Source organism: Megascapheus bottae, chromosome X (assembly GCF_031878675.1).
Source record: "Megascapheus bottae isolate mThoBot1 chromosome X, mThoBot2.hap1, whole genome shotgun sequence".
Classification (NCBI taxonomy): domain Eukaryota; kingdom Metazoa; phylum Chordata; class Mammalia; order Rodentia; family Geomyidae; genus Megascapheus; species Megascapheus bottae.
The window spans coordinates 88,303,679-88,328,911 of NC_143547.1; the positions used below are offsets into that span (position 1 = coordinate 88,303,679).

The 25,233-nt window shown below is 46.7% G+C and overlaps 2 protein-coding genes across 6 annotated transcripts in view; one reads left to right on the forward strand and one right to left on the reverse strand.

Moving 5' to 3' along the window:
* Bcorl1 (BCL6 corepressor like 1) overlaps window positions 1–11,843 on the forward strand; it is a 78,856-nt gene extending 67,013 nt beyond the window's left edge. The window contains exons 12-14 of the mRNA XM_090325912.1: window positions 4,105–4,182; window positions 5,150–5,297; window positions 10,927–11,843. Coding sequence (XP_090182038.1) covers window positions 4,105–4,182; window positions 5,150–5,297; window positions 10,927–11,209 — 509 coding nt within the window. The 3' untranslated portion in view covers window positions 11,210–11,843. The remainder of the gene's footprint in view (window positions 1–4,104; window positions 4,183–5,149; window positions 5,298–10,926) is intronic.
* A 5,454-nt stretch (window positions 11,844–17,297) lies between these two features.
* The window catches only part of Elf4 (E74 like ETS transcription factor 4), a 43,519-nt gene continuing 35,583 nt past the window's right edge, over window positions 17,298–25,233 (reverse strand). For all 5 annotated transcript variants that reach the window (XM_090325874.1, XM_090325875.1, XM_090325876.1 and 2 more), the window contains 4 exons: window positions 24,418–24,501; window positions 24,132–24,324; window positions 22,970–23,335; window positions 17,298–21,116 (listed from right to left, as the gene is read on the reverse strand). In XM_090325874.1, coding sequence (XP_090182000.1) covers window positions 20,315–21,116; window positions 22,970–23,335; window positions 24,132–24,324; window positions 24,418–24,501 — 1,445 coding nt within the window. In that variant the 3' untranslated portion in view covers window positions 17,298–20,314. The remainder of the gene's footprint in view (window positions 21,117–22,969; window positions 23,336–24,131; window positions 24,325–24,417; window positions 24,502–25,233) is intronic.

A 25,233-nucleotide genomic window follows, 5' to 3' on the forward strand; every position in this document is an offset into this window, starting at 1 on the left:
GGTCACATTCCCTGCCCTCCATGAGCTTCTTTTGCTCAAGGTTAGCACTCTATCACCTGAGCCACACTACCACTTCTGGCTTTTTCTGTTGATGTGGTACTGAGGAATCAAACTAAGGGCTTCATGAATGCTAGACAATAAATCATTCTACCACTAAGCCACATTCCCAGCCCTGTGTCACACGTCTTAAGTATATATCTAAGAATGTAATGGATGAGCCCAGGGTACTTTTTCATGGAAATAGTACAAGGAAAAGACTGGCCAGACACTGTTGACTCACAACTTTAATCCAAGATACTCAGGAGTCTGAGATCTTGATGATTGAGATTAAAGCCAGCCCAAGTAATAAAATATGTGAGACTCTTATCTCCAATTAACCACCAAAAAGCCAGAAGTAGATCTATGCCTCAACTGGTAGAGTACTAACTTTGATCACAAAAGCTCAGGGACAGCACGCAAGCTCTGAATTCAAGCCCATGACTGTCACACACAAACACACACACACACACACACACACACACACACACACACACACACACACAAATAGTAAAGGACTGAATGTTGTGTTGGAGGGGGGTATGGAGAATCAAGAAAAGGGCAATTCACAGTTCATCTTGATTATATGTAAATAACAGATTTGCATGTATTGAAACTGTAAGAGTACCAAAACTGGTACCTCCCATGAGCAACTCAAGGGCTTGATCCCACTTAGGGTCTTTGCTCATGCCAGTTCACTTGGGGCTATGGCAGACAGGTAGTTTCACCTGCACATGACAAAGATTTGCAGGCAATGGAGAGAATTAGAGGAATGTGCCAGAGGTTCTGAAGGGAGCTCCTAGAGAAGAGCCCAGGAATGCAGTGAGCTGGGGCTGCTCTGATGGAAACCTTGTGTGACCTCTTGTGGGAAGGAGCAAGGGAACAGCCAGCATTTGAGTGTATGTGTCTGGCCTGCTGCCTGAGCAAGCACTTTATAATCTCACCTCCTTGTGATTCTCTCCTCTCCATTCTCTTTACTCTCTCCCCCACCGTGATATATTTCTTTTTTTTTTTGCCAGTCCTGGGCTTGAGCTCAGGGCATGAACCCTGTCCTTGGACTTTCTCAAAGCTAGAGCTCACCACTTGAGCCTCAGCACCACCTCCGGCTTTTGTCTATGTATGTGATACCGAGGAATTGAACCCGGGTCTTCGTGCATGCTAGGCAAGCACTCTACCACTAGGCCAAACTCCCGGCCCTATTTCTTAAGCTCTTGTTATGTACCAGACATTGAGTTTAGGTACAATAATAAACAAGGTAGACAGGACCCTATCTTTTAAAATGTTGTCTATTATTATTAACATTATTATTATTATTATTATTATTATTATTATTATTATTTCCCCAGTCCTGGTACTTGAACTCAGGGCCTGAGCACTGTCCCTGAGATTCTTTTGCTCAAGAGTAATACTCTACTCCTTGAGCCACAGCACCACTTCTGCCTTTTTCTGTTTATGTGATACTGAGGAATCAAATCCAGGGCTGCATGCAAGCTAGGCAAGCACTCTACCAGTAAGCCACATTCCCAGCCTTTAATTATTATTAGAAAGGTGATGTACAGAGTGATTACAGTTACCTAATTCAGGTAAAGAGTACATTTCTTTTTGGACACTATCACCCCTTCCCTTTCTCCCAGTTTTTCCCTCCTAACCCTACTCATCCACAGTACATGTGTCTAGTGAGTCCCAGTGCTGATCCCTGCCTTGTGAGAACTTGAACTCGGGGCCTGGGTGCTGTCCCTGTAGGCCCTTCTCAAACCTTTATCTCCCATAACACAACTACCAAATAGCTGCCTCTGGAAGAAACTGCTTACAACTCTCAAGTGGCACAGAAGCCAGCAGGTTTTTTATGGAACTCACAAAGATCTAATATCCATGACTTAAAGGTTTTATATTCTGATTGCTCAGCCATTGTTTTCAATGTTTCTTGCTGGCTTCCTTTCCTACTGGGGGGAACCCATTGTTGCCTAGAAGATGACTGAAATAAGTAGTTTTGGTAACTTGCAACAACTGACAGTTCTTGCTACTAGGACACTCCACAGGGAGAACACACTGGGTGTTGGTGTTGGTGGTGTTGGTGGTACTATCCATTGAAAAAAAAAACAAGCTTGGGCTGGGAGTTTGGCCTAGTGGTAGAGTACTTGCCTAGCATGCACGAGGACCCTGGTTTGATTCCTTGGTATCACATACACAGAAAAAGCCAGAAGTGCGGGCGTGGTAGCTCACACCTGTAATCCTAGCTACTCAGGAGGCTGAGATCTGAGGATCGTGGTTTAAAGCCAGTCCATCCAGACACTAAAGAACAAGAATGGGAGGCCCTTATCTCCAATTAATTACTAGAAAATGGGAAGTGGGTCTGTGGCTCAAGGGGTAGGGTTATAGCCTTGAGCTGAAGCGCTCAGGGACAGGGCCCAGGCCCAGAGTTCAAGCCCCATGACCCACAAAAAAAAAGAATAAGAAAAAAGCCAGAAATGGTGCTGTTGCTTAAGTGGTTAATATCTAGCCTTGAGGAAAAGCCCAAGAACATTGCTTAGGTCCTGAGTTCAGTCTCCAGGTTTGGCAGAAAGAAGGAAGGAGGAAAAACAAAGGAAAGGAAAGGAGCTCCACTTCTTTGTCAGAATGGCTGCCAACTTCCACCTGGGATTTCATTTACAACTGGCTCCCTAACCTCACCTGTGCCCTTTGGACTCTCTCTTGTCTTGTTGCCCAGGTACCACTTGAAGGTTGGTGGCAACAACATGGCTTAGCTTGCCAGTTGTCTTAAGTGACTTATTGGCAATGGCTGGACCATGTGTGCCCCCAGATGGCACTGTTGGATTGCCATGGAAGCTGGTGGGACTGTTTGTTGTCCAGGTAGGAGTAGGGTAAGGAAGTTCAGTGAGATGCTGCCTAGTGAAACAACAAGAAAGCTAAGGGATCTGGGTGCCAGCAGCTCATACCTCTAAACCTAGCAACTCAGTAGGCTGATATCTGAGGAGCACAGTTCAAAGCCAACTTGGGCAGGAAAGTCTGTGATACTCATGTCCAATTAACTAACAACAACAGCAAAAAAAAAGCCAGAAGTGGCAAGTGACACTGTAGCTCAAGTGTTAGAGCACTGGCATTGAGCAAAAAGAAGCCCAGGGACAGTGCCTAGAGCCTGAGTTCAAGCCCCAGAACTGGTATACTCACGCATACACACACGCACACGCATACACGCACACACACAAATGTTAAAGGTACCTGTGCTCTTCGTTCAGATCCAAAACACCAAAGGTAATTCTTTTTTTACCAGTCCTAGGGCTTGAACTCAGGGCCTGAGCACTGTCCTTGAAATTTCTCAAGGCTAGTGCACTAACATTTGAGCCTCACCACCACTTCAGCTTTTTCTGTGTATGTGGTACCGAGGAATTGAACCCAGGTCTTCGTGCATGCTAGGCAAGCACTCTACCACTAGGCTACACTCCTGGCCCCAAAGGTAACTGTTTTTAACTGTTTTTTCCCCAGTCCTGGGGCTTGAACTCAGGGCCTGGGCACTGTCCTTGGACATTTTTGCTCAAGGCTAGTGCTCTGCCACTTGAGCTACAGTACCACTTCCGGCTGTTTCTGTATATGTAGTACCATGGAATCAAACCCAGGGCTTTATGCATGCTAGGTAAGAACTACCAATAGGCCTTGCTCCCAGCCCTACAAAGGTAACTTTTTAAAAGTTGTTTCAGCCAGATGCTGATGATTCATGCCTCTAATCTTAGCTACTCAGAAGGCTGAGATGTGAGAATTGCAGGTTCAAAGCCAGCCATGGCAGGAGACATGGTCTTTGGGCAAGCACTCTACCACTAGGCCAAACTCCCAGGCCCTCTTTTTATGACATTCTAGGCCATATTCTTGGTAGTCAGTTGACTATCTTATGCTCCTGACTGTTGGTTTGTAATTCTTTGGGAGCAGGAAGTAGATATCTTTCTGGTCAGTTCTGGTTCTTCATGTCTTTTCTTCTTTCTTCCCATTCCCTCAGCACCACATGCATTGGCATTCTTTGACATTCCCTCTCCAGCCTATCTGCCTTGGGTTACCACCTTCTTTTTTTTTTGTCAGATCACCTGTCGGATCTTCAGGGCCGAGCTGAGGGTGACCCTGGTGTGTCCTGGGATTTTTATAGCAGTTCTGTGCTGGGTAAGCTTTAAGTGGGAAGAATCCCACTCAGGGATTGGAGGCGAGGGGTGTTGGTTTGGGTCTCACTGATTCTTCTCAAATGTATCTGTAACCCTCGCAGGTAGCCATTCCTCTTTGTCAGTAGCTTACAGACCCTTACCTCCTTAATTACTAACCTTCCCTGAGATCACTCACCCGAATCAGGAGAAGATAACACACTGATTAGGACAAATTCATCCCCCCATCCTCATCTCAGGTACTTCATAAACTCTCCTATGATCTTTTTCCTCTTCCTTGTTTTCTCTTAACCTCTCCAGAAGCCCCTAGTAGCAATGAAGAACTCACTTCCTCATGTAACAGCTTTCATTCCCTACCCTCATGATAGACCCCTAGTTTCTGAGATAGCTGCTATCTCCTGAGCCCCTAGTCTTCTGGCCCAAGTTTTTCTGTCTCTTGGGAGGTCAGCATACCTTTTTCTGTGGTAGTTGTCCAATGGGTCAAAGGCCAAAGATGAAAGGACCTATGCATTCCTAATCTGAGTTAGAAATTCAACAGGCCATGCCCCGGTACAGGTCTGGAGAAGGGAACCATCTGAGTCTGGAATTCTGGATCAGGCAGTGAGGCACTTTCAGCAAGCTGCAAGCTGTAGCCTGATAAGGGTGGGTGTTTTCACTTTGCCCGTGGGCTACTGATAGTATTTTCCGGTTTCTGTCTCTAGCAGCCGAACAGTTTATCCTTTGCATCACCTACTTTTTCTAATTGGAGCGTAAGGAAATGTAATGAATCTCTGGCCCCCAAATAGTTCCTTATAGGACAAACTCGCTTATACTCTTCTCCCAAAAGTATGAGCCACTGGCATCAGCCAGTCTTGATCCTACCAAGAGACCTGTGGCCTGCTCATTTTTCACTTAAGTTCTTACCTGGTTTTAGAGCATTTATTTTCCCTCAATTTGTGCATGTATCAATCCTGTGTATATCCACCTTCCAGAGAAAAAAGATGGGTTTGCCTGTGACCTCCTGCATAATCCTCCTGGGAGCTGTGAGCAAGAAGATGTGGAAGAGGATGATTTCATGTTTGAACTTTCAGACAAGCCTCTTCTCCCTTGTTACAACCTTCAAGTGTCAGTGTCCCGAGGGTAAGTGTGTTGTATGTGTGAGAGATCTGTAGGGAACACATGTCAGGATCCCGGCAACTCCTGCCTATCCTCCTAGGCAAGATGGAGTTCTCTAAGAGAGGGACTGGGTAACTAAACGCTGGAGCACAGGAAAGACAGCACCTGACAAACCTAGCTTGATCTTATAGCAGATGGAGGGTAACTTACGTTCACATGGACCTTTAGGTCTGTACTGTATCTATCTATTGTATGCGTTTCCTAAGCCCCACATTTAGTTTTACCCTTGGAAGCTTTTGTGTACTGGTAATTGTGTATAAGAGATAATCTGGGAGATGTTTCAACGGATGAACTATTCGAATCTCTGGAACATTTTTGTGGTTTCTGGAAAGAGCCAGAAAGAATATTTGCAATTGAGATTCTTGGGGGGAAAAAAAAACAAAAAACAAAAAACTTGACATATGGTTACCATAGCTGTAGAGCCACTAGAGTCCTTAAACAATGCACAGCCCCATTTCTCCTAGCCTTAATGTTGGCCAGGTGATGGGCGTGCTAGCTCAGATGACTGTATAGCTGATAATGGGGACCACCCATTTTTGGAGAACAGATTATGCTTGACACAGTCTTCAAGTGAATCCAACTTATTGTATTTTGTGACTCAGAAGGGAGTTTGCCAGTCTATATGGCTGTAGTTTTTTGGTGCATTTCCCCTTTGTATCAGTGTGGGAAAGTGCTGGGCGGGAAAATGAAAAGGCAGGGTCATTTGCCCTTTTCCTCTTAGCCTCCATCATTAGGTAGTTTCTAAATACCATTACAAAGTTAAAGATAATTTTTCCTTGGTATCTACTTTTGAAATATATGTCCTATTCTTAAAAACAGCAAACTAAACTGGGTACCAGTGGTGGCTTACACCTGTAATCTTAGCTACTCAGGAGACAGATCTGAGGACCATGGTTCAAAGCCAGATCAGGAAGGACCATCTGTGAGCCTTATCTCCCATGAATGACCAAAAAGCCAAAAGTAGAACTGTAGCTCAAGTAGTAAAATGCTAGCCTTGGGAAAAAAAAACTCAGCGACTGTACCCCATCCCTGAATTCAAGCACTAGGACTAGCAAACACACACATTAAAACAACAACAACAACAACAATGCAGAAAATTAGCATGATTTCACAATATGGAGAGCTGGGTGAATGATAGACTGAGTCCCCCTGCACAGCACTAATGTCTAGACCCCAGTTTCTCTGCAGCCCTTCCCTGACAGCCTGATAAGAGTTTTTAAAAGCCTATATGATGATCCTAGTGGGGCTCAAGTTTCAGGGGGTTGTGGTCCTTATTCTTCTGGGCAGAAGCTGATTCCTGAGGGTGGGGCCAGGCATCTAGGATATAGTGTTGCATGGTTAATTAATTCCTCCAAAGTATTCAGTACTTCCTACTCTGAAACAAGATCTTGGGCCACAGGCAGTAAAAGGACCTGGTAGGCTGCTTCAGGTGCAGACAAGAACATGGGTGATCAAGCACATTTTCAGCTATGAATTGGGTACTGTTAGGACTGGCTTCCTCGTGTGACATCCTCCAGCATGTGTTCTGAAACTACCCTTTTGCACAGCTACAGAGTATTGTGATTGGAATCTTTAAGTAGTGGAGATACCTCTAATCAGTGGCTTATACCTCTAATCCTGGCTACTCAGGAGGCTGAGATCTGAGGATCACAGTTTGAAGCTATCCCAGGCACAAAAGTCTGTGAGATACTTTTCTCCTATTAACAACTAGAAAACCAGAAGTGACACCGTGGCTTAAAGTGGTAGAGTGCTAGCTTGGAGCTGAAGAGCTCAGGGACAGCCCCCGATCCCAGAGTTCAAGCCCTACAACCAGCAACGACAAAAAAGAAGTAGTGGGGGTACTGCATACCTGTAATCCAAGATCTGTGGAGGCTTAGAGTTGGAGGCCAGCCTGAACTACATAGTGAGACCTTGTTCAAGAAAAAGAGAAAATACAAGGAGTGGTGACTCTGAGATCCTATGGGTTTCAGAAGCACTTTCTCAATCATCAAAGCAAAACTGCATTCTAGTTACCAACAGATATATTCTGAAGAATTTGCCCTGTTTTTTAAAAAGTGCTTGTACAGGACATGGTGTCTGTTGTCCATTTCTGTTCATCTAAAATACTCCATTCCCAATGTGTGACTTGACTGCCATTTGGTGGAAGAGATGTTGATTGAATTTATGACATAAAGATTGTGGGTATAGGTCTGGCTAGACATTCTATCATTATGTTTAGCAAATTCCATTTTTGTTTTGTTGTCATTTTTTTCTTTTTTGCATGTTGCTGGGAGTTGAACCCAGGTCTTGAAATTAGGCAAGCAATCTACCAGCAAGCCACGTCCTCAGCCTGGGTAGATGGTTTTTTTTGTTTTGTTTTGATTCTGGTATTGGGGCTTAAAGTGAGAAAGAACCTTATCTCTTGCTTGACTGTCATTTAAGGTGGGTACTCTAGCATTTGAGGCATACTTTCAGTTGTTTTTTATTTTATTTTGTTATTATAAAAGTGATATATAGAGGGGTTACAGATTAAGTTAGATAATGAGTACATTTCTGTCTTTTTGGACAATATCACACCTTCCCTCACTCTCTTCCGGTTTTCTACTCCTGTGCCCACTCACAAGTTTGTATAGTTCATTTTCAACATAGTGTCTAGTGAGTATCACTGCTGTACTTTGTTCACTCTTTGTCCCTCCATTTCTGTAACTTCCCTTACCTAGTTAAGTTGTTTGGGGATGGGGGTTGGCTTTTTTTTTCCAGTCCTGGCGCTTGAACTCAGGGCCTGGGCACTGTCCTTGGACACTTTTTGCTCAAGACCTAGCACTCTGCCACTTGAGCCACAGCACCACTTACAGATTTTTCTGTGTATGTGCCCTGAGGGCTTCGTGCATGCAAGGCAAGCACTCTACTGCTAGGCTATGCTCCTGGCCCCACGTTGTTGGTTTTTGTTAACGACAATTCTAGGGCTTGAACTCAGGGCCTGGGCACTGTCCTTGAGTTTTCTCTACCATTTGAGTTACAGCACCACTTCTGGCTTTTTCTGTATATGTGGTACAGGGCTTCATGCAGGCTAGGCAAGCACTCTAACACTAAGCCATATTCCCAGCCCCCCACCACAGTTCTATTTTTAAAATGATTTTTATTGCTTTTATTGGTCACGGGGCTTGAACTCTTTTACTCAGGACTAGCACTCAACTGTTTTATTTATTTATTTTTGCCAGTCCTGGGTCTTGAACTCAGGGCCTGGGCCCTGTCCTTGGACACTTTTTTTGTGGGTCATGGGGCTTGAACTCAGCCTGGGTGCTGTCCCTGAGCTCTTCTGTTCAAGGGTAGGCTACCACCCTACCCTTGAGCCCAAGCTCCACTTCCTGTTTTCTAGAAATTAATTGGAGATAAGAGTCTCAGGTCCTTTTGTGCCGGGCTGGCTTTGAGCCTTGATCCTCAGATCTCAGCCCCCTGACTAGCTAGGATTACAGGCATGAGCCACCACACCCCTCTCCTTGGACACTTTTTACACAAGGCTAGCACTCTGTCACTTGAGCCAAAGTGCCACTTCTGGATTTTTCTAAGTATTTGGTACCAAGAATGAATCCCAGGTCTTCGGGCATGCTAGGCAAGCACTCTACCGCTAGGCCACACTCCTGGCTGTCCTGTTTTGAGCCACAAATCCACTTATTGTTTTGTTTTGTTTTGTTTGTCAGTCAGGTCAGGTCAGGTCGTGAGGCCTGTGCACTGCCCCTGAGCTCTTCGGCTCAAGGCTACCACCCTATCTCTTGAAGTTAGTGCTTAGTGCTGGGCTGACTCTGAACTGAGATCCTCATATCTCAGCCTCCTAAGTAGCTAGGATTACAGGCGTGAGCCACAGTGCCTGGCTTCTTTTACTCTTTTGAGCCACAAATCCACTTCTAGTGGTTAACTGGAGATAAGAATCTCATGGACTTTCCTGCTCTGGCTGGTTTTGCACCATGATCCTCAGATCTCAGTTTCCTGAGTAGCTAGGATTACAGGTGTGATGCCTGGGATGCCTGGCTTAAATGATGTTTTGTAATTCGCACACATTAGTTGTACATGGGAAAGGGGTTACAGATTGGGGTAAAGTAGTCAAATAGGGTCATTTTTGGAAGATGTTGCTTAATTTTGTGCTAAGGAACTAGACCTGGGTGTGGTGGTACATGCCTATAATTTTAGTACCTGAGAGGCTGAGGCAGGAAGATCAGAGTTGCAGCCTGGCCTGGGCTACATATTGATAACTTTTCAAGAAAATAAAAAAAAGAATATTTAGGAGTTACTTCCTAGAGGTTCTGGAGAGCCATTGAAAACTGTTCTGTGAGGGACTAGAGGGTCAGAATTTCTTGTTGGAAAACTGCTTGTAACAGGGGATTCAACAAGGATGAGTGACTGTTGGCAAAGGGAAGCCAGTTGGGGTCTGCCAGAAGCAGCCACAGCTGGAACTGGGACAGTAGAATGGCAGGAGGAAGAGAGAGCCCTGTAAAGCACCAACAGGAGGATACAGTGTTTCTTCCTGTTTAGTCAGTGTAAGTGTAGGCCAGCACCCCGCCCAGCTGTCCCCAGACTGCCGCCCAGTCGGGTGTGCTCGGCAAGGGCAGACTGGCTGTAATGTGAGCCCTGGGCCTGCAGAAACAACGGTGCTAATACATTCCAGAGCCAAGGAGAAATGCCTTTTGGATTACCCGCAGTTTAGGCCTTTCTCCATGGTCTCCCTGGGCTGGGGAAGATCTAGGAGAATGAGAAGGCAGGGGAAGCAGGAGTGAAAACAGGAAACGGGAAGTACATGGGGTTTGTGGCAGTAGGGAGCTGGGGAGATGGTAAATCCCAAGGCCACATGGGTACAGGTAAAGTCTCCTAAGGGTTTCAGTTCTGGAATGGCATTTTCTCACCTTGTTTTTTTTTGTTGTTTGTTTGTTTTATAAAAGAGCTGGTAAATGCCCACTGATGTTCAGCTAGAATCTGGGCCAGGCATTTTAGAGGACAAGAGTGAAGACTTGTTTCAAGAGCTTGTGCTTTTAGGGAGTGAGTCTCAGTGAGACAAAGAAAAGCCAGCTCCTAGTGCCTCTCCAGTTTCCTCTCTCCAACCCCCACTCCCATGCTTGCTTCTCTAATTTCTTTTTATTTTTCTGATCTGGGGACTTGAACTCAGGGCCTGGGTGCTATCCCTGAGCAGTTTATGCACAAGGCTACTGCTCTACCACTTGAGCCAAAGCTCCACTTCATGGGATATAAGAGCCTCCCAATATTTCCTGTCCAGACTGGCTTCAAACCATGATCCTCAGATCTGAGCCTCTTGAGCATTCAGATTACAGGCATGCCTCCCTAATATCCCCCCTCCCCCCCTCTTTCTCTTCTCTCTCCCTCTCACTCTTACTCTCGCTCTCGCTCTCGCTAGTCCTGGGACTTGAATTCAGGGCCTGGGCAGTGTCCTTGAGCTTTCTGAAAGTTAGTGCTCTACCACTTGAGCCACAGCACCACTTCTGGCTTTTTGTGCATATGTGGTAGCAAGGAATCAAACCCAGGGCTTCATGCATGCTAAGCAAACCCTCTACCATTAGGCCACACTCCCTGGCCCTTCTCTAATTTCTGTACTTGCCTTTTTTAGGCCCTGCAACTGGTTCCTCTTCACCGATGTCCTGAAGAGGCTGAAGCTTTCCTCAAGGATCTTTCAGGCGCGGTTCCCGCACTTGGAAATCACCACCCTGCCCAAGGCTGAGTTCCACAGGCAGGTGGCCTCCAGTCAGCTGCTGACCCCTGCCGAGAGGCCTGGAGGCCTGGAGGACAGGTCTCCCCCAGGCTCCTCTGAGACTGTCGAGCTGGTGCGATATGAGCCTGAGTTGTTGCGGCTCCTAGGGTCTGAGGTGGAATTCCAGTCTTGGAACAGTTGACGGGGAATTAGCGTCCCCCTTGTTCTTCTTCTTCCTCCTGGGTTCACCCTTCCCCTGCCTCCCATGTCTTCCTCCACCGAGCACCAGACTGCAGAATGAGGCAATAATACGGACCAACAAGAAGCCGCCTTATCAATGCCAGCATTAGTGACTGGACTTTTTTGTTTGGTTTGGTTTGGTTTTTTTTTTTGGTTACAGTTAGTTCTCATCTCCCTGTCATCGTCATTGTTGTTGTGGTTGGTGATGGGAGTGGAAAGCTGAACTCCACGTCCGAAGACAAGAGATCCAGGGATGGTGACAGGTGGTGCCAGGACCCCTTGGACTGGTCCCTCTGCTTATCACCAAGACGATGGTGGGCCTGGTGGCCACAGCCTGTCCTGAGGAGAAATGAGAAAAGCCCAAATCTCTAAGTGTCCTCCCTCCATGCCCCTGTGCTCTTCTGTCTTCCATAGTATTTATTTTATTAGTATTTAATTTGTATTGTTTCATTGGTTTCTGATAAGTCTGTATCACTGTGACAATTTGAGACAACTTGTTGTATTGAGGGACTTTCTTTTCCTCCTTTGCTCTTCTTCCTGGATTAGCTTTGGGCTGTTCCCTCCCTCTGACAGTTATCCCCCTCCCCCCCCCCCCCCCCGCCACACACACACACACACACACACACACACACACACACACACACACGGAAAAGGTAGGGGACATTAACATGATTAAACAAGCTGCTTGCTGCTGACACAGAGCTGGGGGGCTGGGGGTAAATCCTGAGGCTTTGGTGCTCCCCCTCCCCCCACCAGGTTTTCTTCTTCCTCCCCTTTGCAACAGCCCTGCCATCTTGAGATTAGTGTTTACTAGGGAGAGGAGAATTGTGGGATGAGGGGTTCCTGAGAAAAGGAAAGTTTTGGAAATAGGACTGGGGGCTGAAGGTGCCTCCCTTGCTTTCTTCCCTGCTCCCCTCAGAGTGCACAATGTGAGTTTATTCTTGCATCTTTTGCCTTGCAGCACCCTACCCCTGAAATCCCAGTCTCCAGACACTGAGCCTCTCCCCTCCCAACCCTCATCCCCATCCTAGACTCACAGCATCCTTTTACTCTCCCTCCTTTCTCTCTGTCTCCCCCAGTCTCCCCTGGAATCTGTAGAGGGCTCTGAGATTGACTGCCAGATGTGTGATCGGGCACCACCTGTTTCCTAGGTGAGGACAGGACACCAGTTTCTAGCCTGGGTGCCCTCCAGGCATCCTGTAGGTCTCTAGGCCTCCAGTGCTGGATCTGCTCTGCAACAGAGGAAGGGAGGGAGGAGGAAGAGGATGTTCCTGCTCCCTCTTGCTGTTGTCTTTCCCACTCTTGTCCTTATTTTTCTACCGATTGCTATTTTTCCGAACAATCCTTGTAGAGAGTGTGTACCATTCAAAGGCAAGAGGGCCTCACTGTGGCTGGCTCTGGTTGGGGATGGTACATTTTTATTGTACAGGTGCTAAACAACAACAACAAAAGAAGAAGAAAATGGAAAAAAATGACAAAAAAGAAAAAAAAAGCCAGTTTGAGGATGGGACAATCTGTTCTCTGGAAGTTCCTGACTTATTCAGGATCATTGATGGTTATTTTCTTTGTATTGTGTTCTTTGTTCCTGGGGAAATTTTGCCCCTCCCTTTCTATAGGACAGCTCCCCAGCCCCATCATTCTGCCCAGTTGATTTTGAACGATTGTTCTCCTTTTTTAACGAAAACAAATTATATATATGCATATGTATGAATATATGTGTATATATAAAGTTGAAGGGTTTTGGATTTCAATTTTCTAGTTTTGTTGGGGTTCATGATATTGTGTGGTTTATTTTATGTTTTATGTTTGCCTTTACTTTTTTGCATTTGGGTGTGTATTCTGGCTGCCCTTTTATGTTTCATTAAGCAACTGGCTGTGGAGTAAAAAAAAAAAAAAACACTTGCATACTGAAAAACCTGTGTCAAGGTGTTTGCCTCTGGTCTTCATGCTTATGTTTTTCATGGCTTTCTGAGGGTTAGGAAAGATGGGCATCCACATGCAATAAACAGGGGAATCGCATTCCTGGTTGTTAGTTATGATCCCTAAGGGTGCCATGGATGAAGGCATAATGGTGTGACTCAAACATTTGGGTAACTCGGTCATGGTCTAGAAAGACAAAGAAAGGAAGAAACGGATCCCAAGGGCTGGGTGAATGGAGAAAATTGAATGTGTGATTTCCATTGGCTTGGTGTGAAGGTATTCCTTGTTTATTATAATACTAGCAGGACTAGGGGGAGGTGCCTTGCTGATGACAGTGAGGAAAGATTCTAAAGAAATCACCTACCTACCTGGACCACCCACTTGGCTATTCTGTGCGATTCCAGTCTTGCCCTCATCCTCGCTACTGTACCAATGCTTTCCCTGACCACCTATCCAGTGCTGGCCTTTCACAGGTCAGCCTTTCAGGACCCAGCTACTCTAAAAGAAAAGGCATTCAGCATAGCTTTTACAAAAAAGTGTGAGGGAAGTGGTGATTCTGATTACAAGATCTAGAATGTGTCTATTACTCTCTGAAGGAAAAGGAATATTGAAGAGCTGGGACTGAAGCCTTCCCCTTTCCCATTGCCTTTTTTTTTTTTTTTTTTTTTGGAGACTGGATCTTGCTGTGAAGTTCAGACTGATGCAGTGCCTGTTACCTAGTACAGACTGATTCATGATTTGACCACTCTTGGTCCTTCTGCCTGTGCCTCCAAAGTGATGAGATTATAGTTGTGTATGTCTATGCCTGACCTCTACGCTTATATCCAGGAGATCTGTTTGTGTGACTGACAGGAATCCAGCCATCCCAGGAGTGAACTGTGAACTGGACTCCTTGTTCCAGCCTCAGAAGCTTGCATCAACTTCCATCAGTTTCTCCAGCTATAAGGATATCATGCATTTGAACCACAACGTTATTTTTCTTCTTTGGCCTTCTCCCTGCTTTCTGATCTCAGGGTTATCACCAGCCACTCCATAGTTGTTCTGACACCAATCGGTCCTATTTGGACCATACAGTTAAGAAGGCAGACATGTCACATCACAAAATGCCAAGTGATAAATGTAAGGATTCATCTAGACCTAGAATGCCATGACAGCTCAAAGAGATGGGTGGCTGGGGGGAAAAGATTGGGAGAGATGATGCCTAGTGAATAAGTATAAAATTTGATATTATAGGATGAGGACTGTGGCCTTGTGGTAGAGTGCTTGCATAGCATGCATTAAGTTCTAGGTTCATTCCTCAGTACCACATAAACAAAAAAAGGCTAGAAGTGGCACTATGGATCAAGTGGTAGAGTGCTAACCTTGATCAAAAGTCCGGGAGCTAGGAATGTGGCTTAGAGGTAGAGTGCTTGTCTAGCATGCATTAAGTTCTGGATTCAATTCCTGCATACTATATAGACAGAAAAAGCCAGAAGTGGTCCTTTAGCTCAAGTGGTATGGTGCCAACATTGAGCAAAAGAAATTCATGGACAGTGCCCTGGCCCTGAGTTCAAGCCCCAGATATTAGAGCTGATAGGGAATGTTTGAATTGGAAACAAGGGGAGCGAAGGGTTGAAGACCAAGAAAGGAGAGTTGAAAGCAGAACTAAGCAGAAATTTCTTGTTTTCATGCTTCTGGATTCCTTTACTCTCATCTTACCTAGTGTCCCATTGCCTTTTTGCTGGAGTGGAAGAATTGAAGAGATAAGATCCTAAATCTACATTCCTTCCTGTGACCTCTTATTAGTGACTTATTGATGGTATCCTAATTTTTCTAATGTGGTGGAAGATAGAAGTAGCACTGCCAGTGGGTTAACCCACTCACTGTGTTTCAACACCTAATCTTCTAGAGTTTCCATTGCTCATGGTCAATTTAGTGACCCGCTGATAGGTGAGAATTATACTAAGGATGAAATAAGGCTGTTCAGCTGTACTTAGTTCTGTGTCAGTCATCAACCTACAGTTAAGGACATCTTAATAGTGTAGTCCAGGGCTGAAAGAGGTCCTGGTCCTGTCAGTATTCTTGGGGGGGGCGGAGGAATTATGTGTGGATGCTTGTACATTGTGTGGTACAAGAGAGATGGATTGAGCAGTCATTTTGTAACTAGGAAAAGGAAATTTGTTGGGGTTTGGGTGTGTGTTTTTGCAAGGCTGGAAAGGGTGGAGTCTGCCCAAAGGCATCCTCTATCTGCAAAGTAGAGACCTGAAGTCCCTGGGCCTACTGGAGAGCATCCGTGTGCGTTTCTGCAAAGCAGGGGCTTCCACAGTGAGTGGGGCTGACCACAGCAGTGTTCCACCGCTGCCAGTGGATGCCGCCTGGCCCCTGCTCAATCTTTCCGGGAGCGTGCTGCTGACAAGTACTTATCTGGGACCCTGATAACGCTCCGGTTTCAAACTGGAAAACAGCACGTGAGAGTGTAGCTAAAGGTAGGCCTGGATGAACAATGGACTGCACTTGCAGCCAGCTATTCCCTAGTCCGAGACTAGTTTCTTGTAGGCCGCGGGTGAGCTTGGGACAGAGCTGAAGGCCTGGCTGGTAGCATGCTCACCTGCTAGTCCTTGGACTCTGGCGGGAGGGGGAAAGGAGCAAAGGCGGAGCTAAAGCGTGATTGGCCAATGGGGAGAGGGTGTTGGGACGGCTAAATTCTCCCCCACTCCTCAGAAGGCGGAGAGGGGCGAGGGCCAAAGGGAAACTTTGAAGCTTCGGAGCGATAAGGGGACTGGCAGGGGTGGGAAAAACGTCCTAGATCAGTGCTAGAAGGGGCCGTCCCGGCTGTGGCCTTTGGGGGTGGGTAGGCCCCGCCCCCGGGTTCCACCTAATGATAGGCCTGCCATTGCCGGCTCGAGAGCGTCACCTGCTGGACATTGGCCTGCACGTCCAGCATGTCAAAGGTCCAAACTGGAAGGAAGGAATTGTCATCCAGGGGCCACCACTTTAGAGCCAAAGGCAACTTTCTTCTTCCCAAATATACGTAAATGATTCAAGTTTGTGACCATGAGAATAACTTCTTTTTTTGTTGTTTTTTTGTTTTTGCCAGTCCTGGGCTTGAGCTCAAGGCCTGAGCACTGTCCTTGGGCTTTCTCAAGGCCAGAGCACTACCACTTGAGCCTCAGCACCACTTCCGGCTTTTTTCTATGTATGTGGTACCAAGGAATCAAACCCAGGTCTTCGTGCATTCTAGGCAAACACTCTACCACTAGGCTAAACTCCCGGCCCTAGAGAATAACTTCTTGCTCCATACAGCTGACCAGAATTGACATTTCCACTTCAGTAGCACTCAGAGATGAGGAAATAGCAAAGAGCAGGAATTTAAGAGTAGTCAGTGACCTCTGCCAACAGCAGATCTTAACGGGAAGCAACCCCAGGCTCCTTGTGGACCCTGTGGCTCAGGGATAGCTGCATAGTGTTATAAGAACAATCAAAAAGCTGTGTTACCTCCTCAGTGCAGCTTGGCCTTTTCCCTCTCCTCATGCCTGCCTTTGTAGAAGGTATAAGTCCCCATAATTGGAATCAAGACTCATTCTTCCTTTCAATAAACATTTATTGAGCACCTACTGTGTGCCAGGCACTATGCTAGACAGGGATACATCAGTAACTAACACACAGTTCCTGTCCTTGAGGAGCTCACAGTCTATTGGAGGAGAAACATGGAGAAAGATAGTTAAGGAGCTACAATGTGCTGCATGCTAAAATAGGAGATAAATACAAAGTGCTGGGGGAGCCCAGAGGAGAGAGGAACATAAAAATTGCTAGGAGAGGAGGATTGATGCTTCCCTCGGACTGATTTAAACCATTGCAAAGGCAGGGATGTTGTTGCTATGTGTGCATGGTAAAAGTGAACCTGTCAATGTTCTCCTTCTCTCCCATAACTGTATCAGCAGCACACGTGCCTTTATCAGGTTAGCTAGTTTAATACTGTGAGTAGGAACTGGACAGGAAAGTTTCTTTAGGACCAGAGGATGTTCAAAGTGGTAACAAATCATGAAGACTAAGCGATTGATGTGGGGGAAGAAAGGGTACCATGAGAGCACTGAGCCAAGGGAGGACAGGCCCTGGACAGTGGAACACCTACTATGTTGTGTCTGTGTATGTGTGCACGGAAGAAGTCAGAGATCACCTACCTCAATGTTTGGTTCCCATCTTGCACCAGCTTGATCAGAGTCACTCATGGCTTTGATTGGCAGTGTGACCTATTCTGTGTTGGGGTGATCCCCACTGTCCTTCCAAAGGTAGCATACTCATTAGAGATTAAAGTGTCACAAGCCACTGCATATGTAAGAATCCTTGTAACTATGATAAAGATGCCACAGGCATTTCATGTCCATAGAATGGCAATTACAATGAGTTTAAAACAAACAACTCAAGCTGGATGGACACCGGTGGCTCATGCCTGTCATCCTAGCTACTCAAGAGGCTGACATCTGAAGATTGCACTTTGAAGCCAGCCTCATCGGGAAAAGGCTGTGAGATTCTTAGCTCTAATGAACACTGGAAATGATACTGTGACTCAAAGTGGTAGAGCACTAGTCTTAGGAGAAAAAAAGCTCAGGGACAGAACCCAGGGCCACTTAAGTCCCATCCCTAAAAGACAAAAAAACAACACTTGAAGAGGAGACTCATGCACGAGGCAGCTTGCATGCACTGAGTTTTGAAACACATAACTTTTCATTGCTGTTACGATACAAAGAGTGTTTCAGTTGAGTAGAACCCAGTAAAGGAAAAGGTACAGGTGGGAAACTTGCAACAGGCTTATTCACAACAAATGCATCTGTGTGGAGCCATACAATGTGTAGTACAGAACTGAGTATGAGTGGGCTGGAGATGACAGCTGGGACCCAATAGGAAAGGGCCAAGGAATGGAATTTTGTGTGACGAGAGCTGATGCCTTCTGGAACTGTTACTCTGAGCCATCCTTCCTGCAGGACCGCTGGACTAGCTCATGATTGAGCAGCTAAAAGGTTAATGCCTCTAGACAGGAATGGAAGATGTGTTCAACACCCTTCCCTGTAAGCTGAGAGGCATTGCCAAAGGCTTTTTATCAGCTCCTCTGAGAGAGGGAAGGTGATGGGACAGATCACTGATGCATGTGTCCACGAATAGGAGAGCTCTGGGTACTATGAGCTAGGTGGGAGGCTTTGAGACTATGAATCACAAGCCATATTTTAAAGGCATTGGGGCTTCACTGAACTTCAGAAGATGGGTGAAAGGATCAGGGTCAAGTGAAAATCTGAAAATCTGAAGCTTAGAAAATCAGGAAAATGATGCAATTATGAACAGAAACAGGCAAGTTATGATGGTCTGTTTATCTTTTTTTTTTTGAGTGTAGAAAATCCATGACGACTGTCAGATTTTTAGGGAGAAATGTCCAGTGAATTGCTAGAACATGAGCCAAGGGCTTAAGAGTAAAGCAGGCTCCGAATTTAAAATTCATCTCAAAGAGCTAGGTCATGAGACCCTTGAGATACGACTGCATTGAAAGGGGAGCTAAGGACCCCACACAGGAACAGAGGATGACGGGAAAGGTACTCAGCTAGTGTGGGCTCACAAGAGCCAAGGACTGTGGAAAAGTCTTTTAATTTCCCATGATAGTGTTTATGGCCTGTGAGATGATAAATCTGTATGGAGTTGATGGAAACAGAAACCAAATTTCAGGTATGGACAGGGCCATCTCTCACCCATGCTGTATCTCTGTGTGACCAAAAGTCATCTTGATGACTCAGATACTTGTTTGGAAACATCAGGAAATTGTCATAACAAACTGCTTTTATTAGAAAAAAGTACTCCAATGTCAACTGCTGGAAACATGTAGTAAATGCACCTGCACAGCCATACATAGTTCCCTCCCCAGGGAAAAACAGAAGACAGTGGGAGAGAATGATGATCCAGAGAAGAGAGGAGAGAGCAGCCGGAGAGGTAGTTAGGTCAATGGGTGCTTTGGCACTGAGGACGTAGCAAAAGTCCTGAAGCACTGATTCACATTAACCGAATTCACCAGAAAACAATTGTTTCTGAGCCGGACACTTCTTAGCTTTGCCCTTAAACTTGGCAGGAGAAATCTGAACAAGGAATAGCCCTAGGAATGCCTGACAGCTGGAAAATCCCAGGGAGAAAGTGGTGAGGAGGGAACTCACAAAATGGGGCACACAAAGGGAAGCATGCCAGCAAAAGCTGTTGCCTGGTATGCAACTGCTCTTACAAGCAGCCTAAGCACATGGTCACAAACTTTCAAAGAATTCAGCTATGGCTGGGGACTTTATGACTCTAGGGGGGGCACTTTGCCCTCTCATCCTTCAGCAAAGCATGCCAGGCTCCAGCCCACCATAATGGTGATATTGAAAGGCAATAAACCTCAAGGAACCCGAGGGGGGCGGATCCAAGGGCTGAGTTCCTCCTCCCTCTGTGGGTTGGCCCACTTGGCCCTCAGGAGTGTATCTTCCCCAACACATGTACATGCTAAGCTCTCCTACTCAGACATGCTCTAGCCCTGTGACATCTCTCAAGATTTGAGGCTCTAACGTGTACCTCATAGTCTCAGAGTAATCAAAGTTTGACTTGCACAAACAGACTCAGAAAATGCTTTCTCTTTTTTTAAAAAAAATATCCATGAGGGAAACACATAGAAAACACACACCCTTGAAAAATAAGACCTTACAGCTGTTACACCCCAACTTCCTCAAATAAATGAAACTAAAACCCCACAGGTACACAAATACACAGAGATATTCACATATACGATACTAAGTTCCCTACAGAGGGAATATAAATGGTGAGATAAGAGCCAGGCCAGATTCTTCCCATGAATCCTCTCATAATCCCTGGCCACAACCTTCTCTCTGGCTCAGGGTTTTCCCTCCATCACCAAATGAGCTCACTATTGTGCATAGAGCATATCCCCTTCTAGTGCTCCTGAAAGCCATGGTCTGATGTCAGGGATGTTCAAACTGGGCACAGCTGGATCATGGTGATTATCACGCAGGGCCAGGGGACTGGAGAATCATGTGTATTCAGTCCCACGAAATGTAAGGGAGGGCAGATATGCTACTCAAGTCAGTTGATATGAAAACGGTGCCCAGCTTCACGTGGTGGGTCACACTTGTGATCCCTTTGGTTATATGTCATGGGGCTCAGTCTTAATGAGGGAAGTAGGGTTGAATGGGGAGAAAGGGGCTGGGGTTGGAGATCTGGTCAACAGATTCCCAGATGTGGTCCCATTAGACTCAGCCATGAACAAGGAGCCTGAGGCTGAGGAGAGCTCAAGTTCAGCCACTGGGGTCAGCCCCACCGTGGGGCAGCTGGGGGCAGAGAAAGTCTGGTTCCCCATAAGGCTTGCATTGGGGGGACCCCTTGAAAGCACCTGGGTTGGAAGTGGCTGATGAGCCTGATCTCTCAGGAGCTCCCTCAGGGTCTCTTCAGGAACCAGGAGCCCCTCCATGGGGGGCGCAGTCACCATGCCCTGCACATAGGACGAGGGCCTCAGTGGCCCCTCCTTGACTCCAGGAACTGCGGTGGTGCCAGAAGTTCTGATGAAGGCAGCAATGACAGTCCCAGGAGGTTGAGAGCTAGGCCCTGCAGGCGCACCACCTGTGACCGAGGCTGACGCTGGGTTAGTCGGACGGTTGGCCCCAGCCAGAAGTTGAGGGAAGCCACTGAGAATCAGTGGGGTCCCAGGTGCTGCCACCTGGTTCTCTTGGAAACCGGTGTTCAGAGGGAAGGAGGCCTGCAGAGTGAAGGTCTCCTTGAATGTTGACCCGGGTGGAACACTCTGAAGAACCAGCTGAGTGGGAGCAGTAGTACTGGACGGAGGCCCACTGGCCAGCACCGTGGTCAGTGGGATGGTCTGTAGGGTCACAGTGGAACCCGATGCCACAGGAGCCACTCCTACATGGATGTTGCTGGGCGCTGCTGAAGTACTGAGAAGAGACAGAAAACAGTTAAGGAGGGAGGTGCAGCAGCTGGCCAGGAAAGAGGGCAGGAGAAAAAGGGAGCTGCGAGTGTGTCTTGCTTGTTGCTCCAGTTAACACTTGTGGAGTGCCTCAGAGAAGTCAGAGATTATTGTAAATCACTGACATCATTCGAGCCTCAAGAGAGCCCAGGAGGTGAAGAAGAACCTGATATTACAGCCTGAAGAAATTGAAACCCAAAGAGGTTATGAAAGTCACCACAAAAGTTAACATCTAAAACGCACTGGCATATGATAAATGGTACACTGAACTCCAGATATTCAACATACAGTGAGATCAGAAGATGACTGTCTTAGGAGAGACCCACAAAGGTGCATTGCCCAAGCACCTCTTCAGATGTATATGAAATAATGTACTGAAACGAACTCTAAAGACAAGGAAACAACGCAAGTTTTTCTTAATTTTGCATTTGTGGATGACTGTCGCTTTTACCCTACATAAGGTATATTCACATGCATCCCTGGGGGGGAAGGGCACAGAAGCAGAGGGAAAATGGTGAAGAAGTGCAGCAGTGGAGCACACTGGCTGCACAAGCCATGGAGGAAAGTGAACGATGTGATCTGTGGGTGGACGGGAGAAAGGGGATAGGAGAGAATGAGGGAACAGATGATACTATGTAATAGAAAATGTACTCATTACCTGATGTGTGTAAAGGTAACCCCGCTGTATGTCACCTTTAAAACAACAATAAAGTAATTAAAAAAAAAACTCAAAAGAAAGAAGGAGAGAGAGAAAGAAAGAAAGTCACCACATGACCACACAGCCCATAAAGACTAGAGCAGAGGCTTTCATCTAGGCCTTAGAGCTCGTATCCCTCTCCCAGACTCTCCCAGACTCTTAGTTCAAGGCCCAAGTCCAGCAGGCACACATGCACATAGGGTATGCACACATGCATGCATGCACACACATACACACACACACACACACACACACACACACACACACACACACACACCCCACAGTTTGAAACCAGCCTGGACAGGAAAGTCCGTGAGACTCCTATCTCCAATTGACCAGCAAAAACAAAGAAGTGGAGCTGTGTATGGCTCAAGTGGTAGAGTGGCAGCATTGAGTTAAAAAAGCCAGGCAAGAGCATGAGAGCCCTGAGTTCAAGCCCCAATAATGACTGGCACCAAACCAAAGAAGGAGGAAGGGGGAAAGAAGGAAGGAAGGAAGGAAGGAAGGAAGGAAGGAAGGAAGGAAGGAAGGAAGGAAGGAAGGAAGGGAGGGAGGGAGGGAGGGAGGGAGGGAGGGAGGGAGGGAGGGAGGGGTGACAGGAAGAGAGGAAGGAAAGGAAAGAAGGAAGGAGGAGGAGGAACATTATCCTGGTGACACACACTGGTGCAGCAGGGGCTATAAACAAGGCAAAGTCAGATATTTTCAAGAAAAGGTGTAGGCTCCTTGCTTTGGAAGGTTAAGTATTGAGAACTTTCTGGCAAGCCTGGATGGCAGAAATGCCTGTTTACAACATTGCCAGTTGTGGAGGAGAAGAGGCTTGCTGATCCTTAGCCAGGGATCATCGAGGCCTGGATGTAGAAGCCCCAGTGAGTTCTTGAGACACACTGTCATGTAACAGGAATGGTCCCCTCCCCAACGACAAGTGCTGGCTTTGGAGTTCCTTTGGTGTGTGACCTCAGGCCAGTAACCTTCCCTCTCTGATTAACCAGGATTCTATAGACTTTTTTTAGAAGTTCCACAAGGCTCCCATGAGACTAGAGACACAGCAGAATTTGTGAAGGAGTTGATAACTGTCCTTAACACAAAGAACTATGGGAAGGCTCAGAGCTCCTTTGGCCTCTTACCTCGCAGCTTTGGTGAGCTTGGCCTGGCTCTCTTGTGGAGAGATAATGACGGTGGAGGTAGTGGGGATCTCATCATCTAGAGGCAGTCCCAATTCCAGACTTGCAGATGGTCGGAGACCAACATGCTGAACCTTTGACTTGTCCCAGCAGGGCCCAGCCTTGCCCTGGGAGGCACCTTTGGATGAAACTTTGGAGCTGGCTCTTCGATTGGTGCTGGTGGAAGAAGTGGAGGCCTGAGATGGGGCTTCTGAGGCTTCCTTCTCATCCTCATCTTCAATCACCACCAAGTCCTTGGGCATCTCCTTAAACTGATACACGAGTCTCTGCCCTTCCACTTTGGCCAGGATGCCTCTTTGATAGTAGTATCTGGAGAAAACAAGAAGGGAATGAAGTTAGTAACTGAATGAGGAGGTCTTCCTTCTACATCTACCCAGCTCAGTGCTCTTTAGGGCTCAACAACCATGACTGAGGCTGGCCAGGGAGCCAGGCAGGAGCCCAAATGCAATGGAAGGCGAGTGGCCATCTCTTGGACATGGAAGGCATTGTGATTTTGCTCTTTACAATCAAAGAACATATTGTTGGTCGTTGGGCTTGAACTGGGCCTGGGTCTTGTTCCTTACCAATTCAGCTCAAGGAGAATGCCCAACCCTTGAGCCAAGCTCCATTTCCCATTTTTTAGAAGTTAATTGGAGAGAAGAGTCTCAGGTTCTTTTGTGCCCAGGCTGGCTTTAAACCTTGATCCTCAGATCTCAGCCTCCTGAGTAGCTAGGATTATAGGTGTGAGTGAGCCACTGCGCCTGGCTAGGAGACACTGTATTAAAAAACATAACTAAAGGAAAAATAGCTGGTGGTTTAAGTGGTACAGCACCCACCTGACAAGTACAAGACCCAGAGTTCAAATTCCCTCTCCCCCCCAAAAAAACACCTCAAAACTTAAAGGACTATATGGCCTGGCTCAAGTGGCAAAGTCCTTGTCTAGCAAGTACAAGGCTCCGATGTCAATCCCCAATACAGAACAACAACAAACAAACAAAACAGGAAGAAAATCTTGCTTCCAAGAGGGAGTCTGGGAAGTGAGCTTCTCTTAAAGTGGGAGGGCCTCCTTATTCATCAGAAGTGTTCAGTGACTCATGGCAAGCATTCTGTGTCCCAGCAGCTTTACCTTAGTGCCCGCCCCATTGTTTCATAGTTCATGTCTGGCTTGTTTTTCTGTTTTCCCCATAGCTTAGACACGGCTTTGGAGTCCACCAGCTTGAAGATGCCTTTCTCTCGCTGGGTCCACTTGATGTACTTGGGACAGGTGTTCCTATCTTGCAGCAGTGCCAGGAGGAACTCCCATAGGTAGATGGTGCTGCCTGCAAAGGGGAATGGATGGGGAAGGGCGGACTAGGACCTCAGGCGACATCCTCAGGGACATCCTGCCCACCTCACCTGACTTCTGAACATACCTTTGCCATCCTTCGACTTCTTTCGTATGGGGACGCTGGGGTCAGTAACAGGTGAGGTACTTCGGTTGCCCTTTGTCTTCCGGACTATGAGGAAAAGGTGGGGAAGCAAAATGAAGCTGTGGCCATGGTGACCTGGCCAAGTTGGGTGTGACAAGACCAGACAGGAGTGGCCAGGTCACCAGGGCAAAGGCCTAAGCATTCCTCCACAGTTACAATCCCACTGTAACCCTTATTTTCACATCCCAAGGTAGATAGATCCACAAGAAGGCCTCATGTGGGGGTAGAGGAGCAAAGCTTGCAAAGGAAGCCCCTTTATTAGAACAGTGTAGGATGCCATAAATGCTGGCACACACCTATAACCTCAGCATTTGGAAGGCTTACGCAGAATGATCATGATTCAAGGCCAGCCTGGATTATATAGGAAATTCTTCTCCAACAAAACTGGGGAAGGGAGGAGACGGGGAATGGGAAGGAGAAAGGAGGGGAGGTTTGGGGAAGCGAAAAGGAGAAAGATAGAATGTCTGGTGTCTGGTCCAACTTTGGGAATGAGCTACAGCCCAGCAGTAGCCTTGGTGTGTGTGCTGTTGAGATTCTTGTGGCCCTGCTGACAAGGCATATCAACCCGCCATCATCTGAGTCAATCAGTAACACTGGAGCTTGGGAAAGCCCAAAGTCCTCTCATATACAGTCTCAGTTTCATAAGCTCCACAGAAGGGAGATAAGCACATGATATGCCTTAAAAAAACAAACCAAGGTTACATTATATAGCCCAGAGTGGCTTCAACCTTGATGTAACCCAGGCTGATCTCAAACTCA